Below are 15,610 nucleotides of genomic sequence, written 5' to 3'. Positions count from 1 at the left end.
GGAATTTTTTTTAAATGTGAGATTATTTATGTGGCTTACTTTGCAGCTGTTCAAGATCTTTTAGATCAATTTACTCTCTTTTTATGTCCTACTACAGATGGCTCTGAAACAAGTAGCCTCTAATAAGAAAAAATAATTCTTTTGAGATCTCATTCCCCAATTCAGAATTCTTGCTAGAATATTCAAACTGTCATGGATAGGGACCAAAAGATAGAAATTAAATTTTATTTTGTACCTTCCTCCTAAAAGTAAATGGCTAATTCTGAATGTTTATGATAATAAGAGATACAAACAATTGAATAAATTTAATAAAACATTAAGTACTAGCTTCTCTAGTAAAACTGTTCATCAAATCTTTTATCAAGTAGCAAAGTGATCAGATTTGAAGTTTACTTTCTTTTCTTTCCAATGTACATCTCTATAAGCAGTACTTATGCCCAATAAAATGGCTGAAGACGAGAGAAGGGACAGTAGGCAAAGCAAAGCTCCGACTACCTCTTGTAACCTAAATGCTACTTTCCACAATTTGCTTCTTTAGAGCTTAATAATTAAACAAAGCTAAGCATCTTCTACATAGACCATTTTTCAATATTACTCTCAACAGTATTTGTACATCAATAATGTTCATTTTAATAATGGCCAATATATATACATAGTTCATTAAAAACAAAGAAAAATCATGTTCATAAGATAACATGACCAATTAATAAAGATAAAATGGAATTAACAATTTAGTAAACTCTGTAGAGTTCCTATAAGGTTATGGCTATGAAATATCAATTTTCCTTTATCATTCAACTTGCTTATCTTTAATATATTTTAACTTTTAGTTTCACAAACTAATGGTAATTTGGTAAAGTAAATTTTTTAAAGCACCATATATTCAGTTATTAACCTAAATTTGTTAAAATCCTAGAACACTTTAGCTTTCCATTAATAACATTTTCTATTTTCAACACTGGAAATACAAGAATGCAAAAGTACCTAAAACACTGGGATATATGTTGCTTATCTTTTAATTAGACAAGTTTGGACTATATTAACTCGGGTAAGCATGGTTAGAACCTTTTAAATTCAAATTTATCTTCCCTCAGTTTTTCCTATAAAATGCACTTCTTTCCAAAAGGAACATCTCTGCTTTAAAAATATATCTGCACACTGGTTACCAGAAAAGTAGTTCAGATGAGTATTACATACAGAATGGAAATAAGACCAGGGAACCCGCTATGAACATGTGATGACAGTATCTGGCCTGTGTATTTATATAACACCAGTTTTGGGCTGACCAATATCCTCAAACTTTTTATACAATTTTATCCCAAAATATAACAACCTAAAACAAATGTTATTTTCTTTCAAATACTGTCAAAACTAGTTGTCTAGGTAACAAAATTCTAAAACTTACAAAATATGGTATGTCAACTAAACATGCTCAATAAAATATTGATTTCAATACATTTTTTACAAAAAGCCAATGTATTTAAAACACAGACTTTAAGTTTACCTTCTAGCCAGGTATAGAATGATTCTCCTAAAAAGAGAGGCACAGAAAATTGGGTTAAAATATTTTATATGGTCGTTTATAGAGTAAGTTAGGTCTATAAAATATTTCTTATTATGACAGATTAATATCTCTAGAAATGTCTACTGCTTCAGGTGAAATGGAAAAATTGGCATATGATTCTAGAAAATAAAGCCCACAAGTAATTTAAGTAACTTTAAGATAATGTTCTTACAAATAACATTTTGACTATAAAAGTTTTGAGAAAATATTTCATTCAAAATATTACATAAATCTTATTCATTGAAGGTTTAAATATTCCAAAGCATGGGGGTAAACAGTTTAACAATCTTAAATTTGCTTTCCACGATAACCATAGTACTTTTCTAAAATTTGAGGAAAAAAGTGCATTATAATATAAAAATCAAATTATTATTTATTCCATTTTTCCTAAGACAATAAAGCTAGGTATATTTCCTTAATTACCTAATACTATTCACTTTCAAGGGACAATAAAAATTCCCTTAATTTTCAATATAATTCTAAGGAAAGTTAATAGAATACGGAAGGGCTTGACTTATCAATGTGCTAATTCCTGTTGCTGGGGAGATGTTGGTCAAAGGATACAAAATTTCAGACAGGAGAAATAAGTTCAAGAAATCTATTGTACAACATGGTAACTACAGTTAATAACAATTTATTGTTTCTTGAAAATTGCTGAGAGATTTTAAGTGTTTTCACAAAAATGGTAAGTTTGTGAGGTAATGTATATATTAATTAGCTCAATTTAGCCATTCCACAATGTATACATATTTCAAAACTTCATGTTAGACACAATAAACATAAATAATTTTTGTCAATTTTTAAAAAAGAACTATTCCGGGCCCAATACTCTTTTTCTGAGTGTTGGGGGAAAAAAAAGGAAAAAAAGAAAAAGATGGCAGTTAATAAGGACCAAAATTGTTTAATGTACCTCTTAAGTTACCTATCCTTTTCTTATTATTTTTAAATTGAGAGTGATAGAAATTATAGAAAACCCAACACAGAGATGAGCTGAGTAAGGAGTCTGTGAGATAAATTAGATGATGGGGAATTACTTTGCCGCCTTTGCAAAAAACCACAAACATCTTTCTACAGATTCATTCATTCAACATACACCTACTAAGAATCATTCATCATTATCTCACTTGTGTATTCAAAAAACCTCAACTGCCAATAGGAAAAGTCTAACTCCCAAAGTCCTCAATAATTTGACTTCTACCCATCTTTCTAATTTAAACTACCACTATACAGTCTCTCCTCCTGCCAAGAGTCTCCTTACCAGCGGTCCCCTACCTTTTTGGCACCAGGGAGTGGTTTTATGGAAGATAATTTTTCCATGCCAGTGGTGGGAGTTGGGGGGTTGGGGGGGGAGTGCAGCTCAGGCTGTGATGCAGGATGGGGAGTGGAGCAGCCTGTAAATACAGATGAAGCTTCACTTGCTAGCTGCTACTCATCTCCTGCTGTGTGGTGCCCTGCCCCCTTTCCTAAGTTTCAAGGAAGACAATTTTTCCATGGGGTGAGGGTAGGGGCAGTGGAGCTCTGCAGCCCAGTCAGCCATCAGTGCCCAAGGGGTTGGGACTGGGGACTGCAGTCCTTACTATCTCCCCAAACATGCCTAACTTTTCCTTTCTCAGCTCCTAGGTTCATGCTATTTCCTCCAACTAGCGTGTACTATCTAATCCTACTGGCCTAAATCTGTACCATTATTCAAAATTCATCTCAAATGCCACCACCCCCAGTAAGCTTTCCCAAATCACTCCAGTGAGATACGACTTGTTTTACCTCTAAGGAGCTATATCACCTACTGTCTATACTATTAAGGAGTATTCTTTTACTTCGTTATCATTGTTTATGTATAGTGCTTCTCCTTCCTACTATACTATATATCGTCAGCTCCTAGAGGGAAGGCATCATGTTTTATACACCCTACCTTGCACAGTGCAATACATCACAGTGCCCTTGAATAAAAACAGTAAACATCCAGTTGAAATAAATTATTCTGGCTGTTTTGAGGGTACCTAATGACTGATACTCACTCAGTAACCTGAAGTAACCAATTGTTGATAAGTTGTTCTTCATCAGATTAAGTATTATATTGATAACTGAGGTTATAAATTTCAAAGTCAATAAGAGAATAAAGAGGTCACAAGACAAATTATCTGATAAAACTATCTTAACTTCTCTCCATTTCCCCAGAACATATTTAAGTAGATTATAATAACCAGAAAATGGGAAATTTGGAATGTGAACTTTGTTTCCAAACTACACATTTAGGTAAAGTGGTCTTTACACTTTTTTAAACATATGATAACTTTATATTATAAAAAAAAATCTGTATTTGTCACCATTCACTGGTAGCTATTTTCTGTATACTTTCTTTTGAATTACATAGAGGACATATCAAATTTTGATCATTGTAAACATTTCCTGTACACTTAAAGCAAACACAGGAGTTTCAACTCACCATTATCTTCGCCTAAAAGAGAAAATAATAGAAAAGATTTTAGAAAATGTTTTACATAGCTCAGATTCCAATCTTATATATTTTAATATGGGATTAAAACTGTTAAACTATTAATGATATCATGAACCTTGGTCAGTGTGTAGTCATCCTGGAAATGAGGCCTCTTAAAATAAGAGTATAAGATTTCCACATGTTTGATGCAATAAATAATACCAGAAAGCAACTAAAAATAATCATAAAAACCACTAGTTTCAAAAATCAGCAAATATACAAAGTCGCTCCTTTAATCTTTATGTACACAACCCTCTCTGAACATTTTTGTTTCCATGGTGGAATACTTTTCTCTTTTCAATTACTGCTCTTCAGCACAGAGTAAGAGTATTTCCTAAACTGTAATCAATGAAGCTCTAACTGTGGTGCTGCTCCAGGGCTGTCTAGAGATAGGAAACAGGCTAGAAGGTTGGGCTTTAGGGCTCTATAGCAGCTCCACCTGTGTCAGCTTTGTATGTGAGATTCTGATGTAAGATTTCATTTTTGGAAAAAAGGTTCTGTTGCTCAAAAACTGTTGGAAAAAGAATTGTAGAAGTCTAACTGTTATAATTTAGGAAACGCATAGAAAAAACACAGTTAAGACGACCTGGGGCTAGGCACAGTGGCTCATGCCTGTAATCCCAGCACTTTGGGAGGCAGAGGTGGGAGGATCATTTGAGACCAGGAGTTCAAGGCTGCAGTGAGGTAATGATCACACCACTGCATTTCAGCCTGGGCTACACAGCAAGACCCTGTATCTGAAAAAAAAAAAAGGAAAAAAAAAAAAAAAGAAGACTGAAGAAGAGCTGTTAATCAACAATTTCAATGGAGATAGGATGTAAACAGCATCAGTAAGAGCTATTTAATTACTTTGTGGAGTACTCCTGTAACAGCTAGGGCCCATTCTCTTTCCCCTTACCTAGTCTTTTGTCTTTCTTTTATATTTTGTTTTCTTTTCTCCTCTTCCCTCCATCTTTTTCTACATAGTGATTTCCTCCCTCTTCTCATCTTTCCAGCAGTTTCACGTCTCTAATTTATCATAACATGGAAGTGAAGTGTTCCTACAACTCTGGCGTTTTATTAAGTGAACAAAAATATTTTCTGCTTTAAAAGTAACCGACCACAGAAAAGGTCTGGAAGAATACCTTCCAAACTCTGTACTATGGAACAGAAATTGGGGGTGGGGAGAGAGCTTTCCCCTTGACTTTATATAACTTCTATATTGCTTCAATTTTCATAAAATTTTGTGTAATTAAAGCATTTAAGTTGAAAATAGAAAAGTTATGAGGTAAAAGTAGTAAAAGAGACAAAGGATAAGAAGCCACATGTTTTTCATGATCCAATTCCCTTCTCCAGGCAGTTTCAAAATGAGTTTGGGGGAGAATATTTGCCACATTGTAATAGAGTGAGCATGTAAAAGCAGTCTATGCATTCAACCCTTCCAAGTCTACTGGGTTCTCAGAAGGCCTAAAGATACAAATTTAGACCAGGAAATTCAATTTTTTAAATCAATCCTGGTCTAAAAAAACATTGGAATGGTAGGTCAATTACAGAGTTATTCCCAGGGTTCAGTTCTTCACTGAGACTAGAATGAGGATGTGCCCAACTGACTATGGCAATGCTGTCCCATTGAAATATAATGCCAGCCACGTACGCAATTCAAAATTTTTCTAATAGCCACATTATTAAAAGTAAAATGTATACACATCCTATAACATATATGATGCAAGGGTTAAAGTAATCTTACCAAAACAATAAAGTTCTGTTTAGTGGCAATAATATTTTACACTGCTTCGGTTTCTAAATTTAAATGAACTGAAATTAAATAAAATTTAAAAATCAGTTTCACATTAGCCACATTTCATGTGCTCAGTAGCCCCATGTGGGAACTGCCTTCTTTACTGGACAGTGCCCTATACAGTACTGCTGAAGGCAGCCTAAGTTTCTGAAACTTCTCCACATTCTTTCTACTCAAAGTGTGGCACATGGGTCAGCATCCTAGGTAGCACCCAGAGCTTGTCAGAATCTTGGGCCTCACCCAAGACCTACAGAATCAGAACCTGTATATTAATAAGTCTTCTAGGTGATTTGTATACACACTAAAGTTGGGGAAGCACTGTATGTATAAGCCATTGGTTCTCAAACTTGGTTGCATACTGGAACCATCTAAAGAGTTCAAAAAATACCAGTGCTTGGGTTTTTATCCCAAGATTCTGACTTCATTATATGGGCAGGGCCTGGGCATCCAGATTCTTAAGAGGTCTCCAGGAAATCTCTGATATATATGGATTATTCACATGTTCTAATTTATTTTACACAAAGCTTCTTAGGCATTCAGGGACACTGGAGTAGCAACTGTCCAATTAGGCATAGCAGCAGGAGGGTGGGGCTTCCACAATCTGGGGCTTTGTGTCTCCTGCCAGCCTGCCAAGCTTGGTCATCTCTACCGCTCTTTCTCTTTTCCTCTGGGAGGCCCAGGTGACTGCCACAGCCTCTGTGGCCCTGTGATTTGCAGGTACTGAAAGATCCACAGGGAGGATGCCGGGACACCACAGATGTTGGGAAGTGTTAACAAATGGCGACCATGAAGAGACCTGAGAGACCCAGGGGACACCTGTTGTGACGGGAGGTCAACACGCTGATGTCTGCACAAGCCCACTGATGGCTCAGTTGTCTCCCCAACCTCACTGGGAAAAACTCGGGACAGAATTAAAGATGCTGGATATTTTACCAAGGCTTTCAGTGAAATGGCATATTTTCAAATATTCCTAGACTGCTTTGAGGAATCAGGTTGACTTTATAAAGCCAATAAAAAGCCCTTTAGGAAAAAAAAGCTTCTAGTTTGGCATATAGCAGGTACTTGATAAATGACAGCAGTTATATAAAACATATATAGAAATCTTGAGATTTGACTAGGAATCTTATTCTTCTGTTGATCAAATTAAGAAGAAATATAAAATAGTTGAAAATTTTTTCAGTATAAAGTTAAGTTGCAAAGATACTTTACAAACAGTATCTAAAAAGCATAAAAATGTATGTATAAAACACCTACCTCGGCTGGGTGCCAGAGGATTTAAAGGACGATAAACAGATCGAGGCCTGAAAAAGAAAGCAAAACACCCAAACATACAATAGTTTGACTTTTATATATAATTATTTTCCAACAAAAATACTCCCTTCCCCCACCTTCCCTTTACTCCTCCTGCCCCACCCCCTCCAGTTACTTGAAACAGTTTTCTTCATAGATGCTGTTCCACACTCTCCATGCAGAGGTCCCTTTATAGCCAGTGTAACGCTCTGGGTTCAGTAATAGGTCTACATATTGAGCAGCTGGAGATCTCTCATCTGAACAAGAAACAATTCATAAAAACCATCCATATTTCACCATTTATCTGAAACTTAGTGTTATAAAGCAAATAGGACTAGGACTAGGTTAAAGAAATACTATGTTTTTTCAAGTAATCTCCAACTTAAATGTAGAGTGGTTAGCATACTTGCAAATGTACTTGACCCACGATTTACAGTAACTTGGAAAAATTACTTCAGAGAGAAAAAAACCCAACTATTCCCTTTCCATTGGAAACTTGGTGCTCTTTTAAGTAATGTAACATCCCTCATCTTATTAAAGATATTAATCATTTAATTTTTAACCACCCAGGATTGAAAAGACCAAACAGAATCATAACCTGCTTTAATATTTTATGCGATTTCCTTTCTAAACATACACCTACCTAACTACACGCCTACAAACATTTTGTTGACATATATTGTACTAAAAATAGAGATTTCCCTGCTACTCTTTACTTGGACTTACGAAGTAAATGGCTCAATAACTTTGTGACTCAAATCTGATTATTCATAAAGCTACACGATGCTCTAGTTTAAAAAAATACATATTTTTACCAATGTTAACATATTGAAGTGTTTTTTTCACTCTCAAACTAATACAGTTGGCACAACTTTCAAAAAGTTTTGTTGAAATATTTAAAATTAAATAACTGTTTTGCAAGTTGAAACTTAAATGATTATTTACGAGATCTCTACTATTTGGACATTTTAATAGAGATCACTGAGGAACACAAAAGATAAAGAAAAATGGTCTTCATTATTGCTCTGCACATTATACGTAGAAATGGGAAAGACATGCTTTCATAACAAAAGAAAAATTATAATGACTGTGATTCACAAATGTATGATCATAATATATATAAGATCAAGTGCCCTGTATGTTGGCACAGATGTATTCCTTAATTTATTTGCTTACTACCTTTTGTTGTCATGAGATTAAATCAATAGTATGTAGGTACCTGGTTTAAAACAAGGGTCCAAATATGATTATTAAATGTCCCTCTTCCTTTCATTACCTGATGGTATATATTCCTGTCAGTGAACAATATTCACTGGACATTCAATGATCATAGATTGGGATTATCCATAGTCATAAAGGGAAAACAGCATATTGATTCATGCTTTCCAAGAATTACTGGTACTTCCATGAGGTAGGAAGAGTACAAAGATAATTAACAATTTGCTAATGTTACATGGGCTGTATATAACTTACAGACAATGGAAACATGATTTTGCAGACTTTAAAAATATCAGCTATATTTCTAGCTCGAAAATTATAAAGATATTCCACTATACAAAATAAGGCAAAGAAAACAATCTATAGATAGATAAACAGAAACTGTCCAAGAACACAGATTGATTCAGGACTAAAACAATTTTTAAAACTTTGATTTAAAAATAAAAATTCAAAATATGAAGTTATTAAAAGTATGGCTTTTAGTAAAAATATAATAAAAAGTTAAAATTCATTATTTGTTTTTTTAATTTCTTTGACCTGTTTTTAAATAAATTCATTTGCAAAATTGATTCAATTATATAATCTAAACGAACATTAAATATCACATAAATATTTTCTGATGCATATATATGTATGTACACATTTATAAATAACTTGTGTGTGTACATGTAGGACTACATGTGTACAGTGTCATCTATGAATAGGCAGACTGGACTGTAAAACTAAATAACCAATAAAGAAAAAAATAATTCAGATATTAAAGCATAATGATTTAAAATATATATTAAGGGAGCTAAAAATCACGATAGTAAAATCAATTATATCAGGGTTTTTTTTAAAGAGGCAGGGGTCTTGCTATGTTGCGCAAGCTGGATTCCAACTCCTAGGTTCAAGCAATCCATCCACCTCAGCCTCTCAAGGAGCTGGAACTACAGAGGTGCACAACCCCATCTGGCTCAATGATGCCAGTCTTTATAACTACTTTCTTAAGCAAAACTCATATTTTCAGTGTTCTTAACATTTATATCTTTAATTCAATCAAGAGTTATTTTTTAAAAATCTTTTAATATTTTTTCAAATCACAAAAAGGGTGGGTTTTGTTAACCTATACAAACCTATATAGTTTATAAACTATAGATCATGGACCAAACCTGGCCCACTGCCTATATTTGTAAATAAAGTTTTCTTGGAACACAGCCATGTTCATTTGCTTATTACTACATTCACACTATAATGGCAGAGTTGAGTAGCTGCAACAGAAACTGTATAGTCCACAAAGCCTAAAATATTTACTATTTGTCCATTTACTGAAAAAGCTTGTCAAGCACTGATCTACACTGATTTCCAGACATCCAGAGTGAGCAACATGTGTGGGAGAAAGCACATGCAGGTTGAGTTCCCTGCAAACACTCTAGTGCTGGTGCCCATCCTTACCCTGTCTCCTGTGACACTGATTTTAATTTGTTCCTAACTTATAACTTATTTCCATTTGTACAGCTGCATCATTCATCCAGATAATTCTCTCTGGACCCCTCCTATTTCCTCCCACCAAAAGTTTTCTATTCTTCCTCCCTCTATGAAGCTGCTCCAAAGCTGTTCTTTCCATTTGACCATGCTAACTATTACCTAAGGATTCAAACAATTCCCATTGAATCTAATTCCTCAATTCCTTGAATCTAAATTCCTAGATTCCACTGAATCTAAACTCTGGGAATTCATCTAGTTGAACTAAAGTTATTTTGCTCCTCCTCAACTATACCATTTTTTCCAACCAAATTTTCTTTTCACAGTCCTAATTTAATATTAGGGTTATGAGGTCACACTGTATTTTCCAGGATGCTACACATTCTTCCCTGCCTCCCAATCCTATACCTCCCTTAAAACATAATGGTAACAAGGGTCAACTTAGTGTGCAGGCTTTTTTGCTTATGGTCACAGATAAAAAGTATTATATTAATATTATGGACTCAGGATTTAACATATAGCCCTTCATCACTAACCCTATCCCAAATTGCCACTAATACTGTTAAAACATGATTTACACAGTTGAGGAGAATCTACAGTTTATAAAGCTCTCAAGTAATTTTGATACACAGCCAAATGTAAATAACATTTTTTTTTTTTTTTTTTTTTGAGACAGAGTCTCACTTTTTTGCCCGGGCTAGAGTGCCGTGGCGTCAGCCTAGCTCACAGCAACCTCAAACTCCTGGGCTCAAGCGATCCTTCTGCCTCAGCCTCCCGAGTAGCTGGGACTACAGACATGCGCCACCATGCCCGGCTAATTTTTTCTATATATTTTTAGCTGTCCAATTAATTTCTCTCTATTTTTGGTAGAGACGGGGGTCTCGCTCTTGCTCAGGCTGGTCTCGAACTCCTGAGCTCAAATAATCCGCTCGCCTCGGCCTCCCAGAGTGCTAGGATTACAGGCGTGAGCCACCCCGCCCGGCCGTAAACAACATTTTAAATTATTAATGAACAAGTTTTAAGGGACAAAATAAAAGTAAAAATATATCATACTATTTAGGCTATTTATGAACCAACTACTTCATTTAGCAAATATTAAATACCTACCATGTCCAGGCACTGTTTTAGTCACTAGGAATACAGTAAGGATACAAAAAGATACCACCCTGCTCTCAAGTAGCTCACAATCTAGTTGGAGAAGACAGACAACAAACCAATAAACTAACTAATATATCATACACTGCTGTCAGGTAGTTGTTAGTGCTGGAGGAGGAGTGCAGGGGATGGGGTGGGGTGGAAACCTGCAGTACAAAGGGACAGAGAGTGATAGTGGTTACTATTTTATATAGGAAGATGAGAGCAGGCTTCTCTGATGAGGTGACATTTGAGCAGAAATATGAACCAAAGGAAGAAGCCAGCCATGCATAAAGACAGTAACAAAAAATAGGATAGGGTGAGGAAGGCAGCTTACCTTAAAGGGTATCAAACAGCTAAATTATTCTATAGGGATCATCTTTCATTCAAATAAAGACAATACCAACAAAACAGTTGGGAGCAGGGGTATACAGATATATTCCCTAATAAACTGGGGTGAATATTCTTTAGATTTTTTTTAAATCTACTGAATTTACATAACGAGAATAACTAAATAATGACTCTATGGCTACCCTGACAGTGATAAAAAAAATATTACAGGTATAAATCAATGGAACTAAGAAGAGTAGTGGTAATCCAATTAGTAAGTACCATGGTTTTATATGTGTAAGAATTACCTTAAAGAGAAAAATTACTGATTATTTTAAATTCTAAAAACTTAAAGGATGATTTTATATAAACTTTTATATGACATCACTCCCGTTTTTACAATTTAAGAAACTAATGTTTTAAAAAATAGTTAACCCTATTTATAGTTATATAGCACATCATTTTATTTATAACAATCTCTGCAATTGTGGAATATTTTTTATTAAATACATATTTACTATAATAGCAAAATATTACAGAAATGATTTATTAATCTAAAAACCTGTTAAATAAGCACTATGAAATTTTTTTTACTTTAATCAAAGAAGAGGTATAATGAGAAATTAGAAAGAAGTGATTATGAGTGTTAAGCACTCAAATATAACTGGAATGAAAACCAAAGAGCAAATGAAAGAGTAAGCAGAAGTACAATGGCTTGCTTTGATAAAACCTTTGCCAATTCTAAATATCATAAGATGGCTATATCATTAATTGCCCAGTAGTATATTCCTGCTCAGATTTCTTAAAAATTTCCTTGCTAAAACAATATAAACCATGATAACCTTCCATTTCCTGACATTCTTCTCAATTTACGATATTATAGTAGAAGCTCACTATAACTTATTCCATTATAGTCTGGATTAATAGCACAATTCTACCTGTGAATCATTTTTTAAACCTTTAGAAAGCAGTATGATCACTGTAGATAAATGAAGAGTTCAGAAGAACTGCTGTCTGTTTCCAACTATGCATGCTGGAACCCCAAATTGTTTTTTCCACCACCAAAAATACAATACCAAGATAACAGGTATAGAGAGGCCAAATGAATGATTTCAGCCTACTCAGCATAATCTTGGGGAATATTATCCTATAGATAAAAATTGAGTCACTGCAATTATCTTCTCCTAAGAGAAGTTGTAGTTACTCTGGTAGAAAGTGTCCAGTCTTTGTATCATTCCAGGGACTCTTGGAAAGAAGGCTGTGGGGAAGTAGAATTAAGAGTCCTCTCCAGTATTGGAAGGCATCTTCACCTGAGCTTGTTAAGACCTACAGAAAATTCCAGTGTAAACATTTTTATAATATGTTCACGACCTGTAACTAAGTAGCTTCAATAGAAGGTCTTGTGTAATCTTGGGCAAGTTACTTAGTCTTTTTGAGACTCAGTTTTCTCACATATGAAATAATACACACCTATTAAGGTAGCCGCAAAAATTAGAAACAATGTTAAGGCACCTAACACAGGGCCTGGAACACAGGCTCTCAGTAAATGGCATTACGAAGAATAAAACCTTCACAGCAAAAACCCAGTATTAAAGCTATTGTCTCAGATTACATTTTCATTGATTTAAATGCCTTATAAAAGGGTTAACGTTAAAATAATTTAATTACAATAGTTTAATTTTATTACCATCAAGTTCACAAAAGTGATCCTGTGAATCATCATATCTTGCCCAGTCAATGAAAGCTTCTTTGCTTTGATTACTATGGGAAGGAGGAATAAAAAAGAAAAATGATTAAATTTGGAGTTGAAAATTTTAACATTGTATTCTAGTATAATCAGATAATCTGAGGTCACTTCTTTATTAGATGATATCACAAATTCCGTTATTAGTTTTTTGTTTTTTTTTTTTTGAGACAGAATCTCACTCTGTTGCCTGGGCTAGAGTGCCATGGCATCAGCCTAATTCACAGCAATCTCGAACTCCTGGTCTCAAGCGATCCTCCTGCCTCAGCCTCCCGGGTAGCTGGGACTATAAGCACGTGCCACTGTGCCCAGTTAATTTTTTTCTGTTTTTAGTTGTTTGGCTAATTTCTTTCTACTTATAGTAGAGACAGGGTCTCGCTCTTGCTCAGGATGGTCTTGAACTCCTGAGCTCAAGCAATCCTCCCACCTCGGCCTCCCAGAGTCCTAGGATTACAGGTGTGAGCCACCGCGCCCGGCCCAACAAAATATTTTTGAAATGGCACCAAAGTGGAAAACATCCAGCTATCAACAGTAGGATGGAAACATGGCACATTCTTACTATAGAATACTATATACCAAAAAGTATATTAAGTGTTAACTTTGGAAGGTAATAGTGACTAGGAAATTTCACATGGTAATCTTTTGGGTAGCAAGTATATTGCTCTGGATGGTGGCTACAGAGTTGGGTTTACTTTGTAAAATTAAATTGACCTTTACACTTAAGATTTTTATATTTTACTGTGTGTATTAATATATTTAAATTTAAGTTTGAAAATTTAATAATTTCTGTTCAACAAAAAACTATAAGCAAAATTAAAAGACAAGCCCTAACAACCGAAATAGCCAACAAAAGATTATCACCAGATTATATGAAGGATGCTTAAAAATCAATAATATTAATAATTAAAAAATCCCAATCCCCGCAGTGGAGAAACTATGACAAGGGATATGAATAGGCAATTTACCTCAAAACCTTGTTAATGACTTAAGCGTAGTCCCTAGATCATTTCTCTATTTACACTCTCTCTTTGGTGATCTCATTCAGGTTAAGGGCTACTAATTACCATATATTCATTGACTAATGCCCAGACCTCTCCCCTAATTCAGACTTATATATCCAACTGCATACTTAATATCTCCAACTGGATGTCTCACAGGCAGCTTAAACTCAGCAAGTCAGAACTGAACTATAATTTTCCATCATACTTGCTCCTCTTGCACGATGTCCACAGTTCAGTAAAATGGCAACTCCATTTTTATAGTTTCAAATCTTATAGTTATCCATAAAGCTCATCTTTTTCATACCCCATATCCAATCCTTCAGCAAATCCCATCAGCTCAATCTTCAAAATATATCCAGAACCTGACCACTTCTCATCATGTCTACTGCTGTCACCTTGGTCTGATCACTGTGTCTTATTTGTATTACAATAATCACATAACCAGTCTTCCACAATAGAACATCAGGCTCCCTTATCACCGGCCCCTGTTTAAAATCCTCCCATGACTTTGCATTCCACTCAATTGAAAAGCAGTTTTCATTATAATTGCCTGCAGGGCTCTACAAGAGCTCCACCCACCACTCACCCCCCCACCCCCCACCCCATCCCCAGCATCTTTGGACCTTGTCTTCTACTACTTTGCCCTTGATCACTGTACTCCAGTTACACTGGCCTTCTTGTGTGGCTCCTCAAATAGTCTAGGTATGATCCTGCCACAGGGCCTTTTAACTAACACTTATATATATCTGGAATACTCAGCCCCCAGGCAGCCATATTATAACTCATGCCTTCACCTTTTTCAGCAATGTGCTCAAATGTCCTATTATCACTTAGGTCTTCCCTGACCGCCAATTTAAAACAGTGCTACCTTCCTCACTCTTAGCCCTCTTTCTTTTTCCCTGCTTTATTTCTTTCTCTAGCACTCATCATCATTTTACTTTTACTCATATATCTTACTTGTTTATTGTGTTATCTCCTCCAATGAGGATTAAGCTATATGAGGGCAGATATTCTGTTTATCACGTACACTACTGTATTCCTAGTACCCTAGAACAGTGCTTGGCACATTGTAGGTATTCATTTGTTGAACGAATAAGAGATTCAAATATCCAATAAACAGATAAAAAATGCTCACTAATAATCACAAAGTATAAATTAAACAAAAATGAGACACTATTTCACACTCACCAAACATTATCACCTTTTGGCAAGGATGTGGAGAACAAAACAAGCTCTCAGCACTGGAGTCAGTATACATTCACATCAAGTATTTTGGAGTGCTATTAGGCAATATCAAGAATAGTTGCAAAAGGACAATCCTAAAATTCAGCAATTTTACTTCTAGTACACAACAAACAACATATTCGGGAATGCTCAAGGTAGCATGTAAATGTCCATTGATAGAATCAATAAATAAAATATTGTGTATTTATATAATGAAAACTATTCATCAGTTAAAAGAATGAGACAAATCTCCATATGTTTCAACACAGATAGATCTCAAAAGCAATTATGTACAATGAAAAAACGTAGCAGAATGTTAAATACAGTATTATATCTTTTTTTTTTTTTTTTTGAGACAGAGTCTTGCTCT

General features: G+C 34.8%; 1 protein-coding gene across 1 annotated transcript in view; it reads right to left on the bottom strand.

Annotated features, from left to right (window-relative positions):
* ERO1LB (ERO1-like beta (S. cerevisiae)) overlaps positions 1-15,610 on the bottom strand; it is a 91,347-nt gene that overhangs the window by 20,182 nt on the left and 55,555 nt on the right. The window contains exons 5-9 of the mRNA XM_012660156.1: positions 12,959-13,032; positions 7,262-7,382; positions 7,090-7,136; positions 4,008-4,019; positions 1,505-1,531 (exon numbers count right to left, since the gene is read on the bottom strand). Coding sequence (XP_012515610.1) covers positions 1,505-1,531; positions 4,008-4,019; positions 7,090-7,136; positions 7,262-7,382; positions 12,959-13,032 — 281 coding nt within the window. The remainder of the gene's footprint in view (positions 1-1,504; positions 1,532-4,007; positions 4,020-7,089; positions 7,137-7,261; positions 7,383-12,958; positions 13,033-15,610) is intronic.

The sequence above is a fragment of the Propithecus coquereli genome, unplaced genomic scaffold, assembly GCF_000956105.1.
Source record: "Propithecus coquereli isolate 6110/MARCELLA unplaced genomic scaffold, Pcoq_1.0 Scaffold66, whole genome shotgun sequence".
Lineage (NCBI taxonomy): Eukaryota > Metazoa > Chordata > Mammalia > Primates > Indriidae > Propithecus > Propithecus coquereli.
This window is presented reverse-complemented; position numbering and strand designations above follow the sequence as displayed.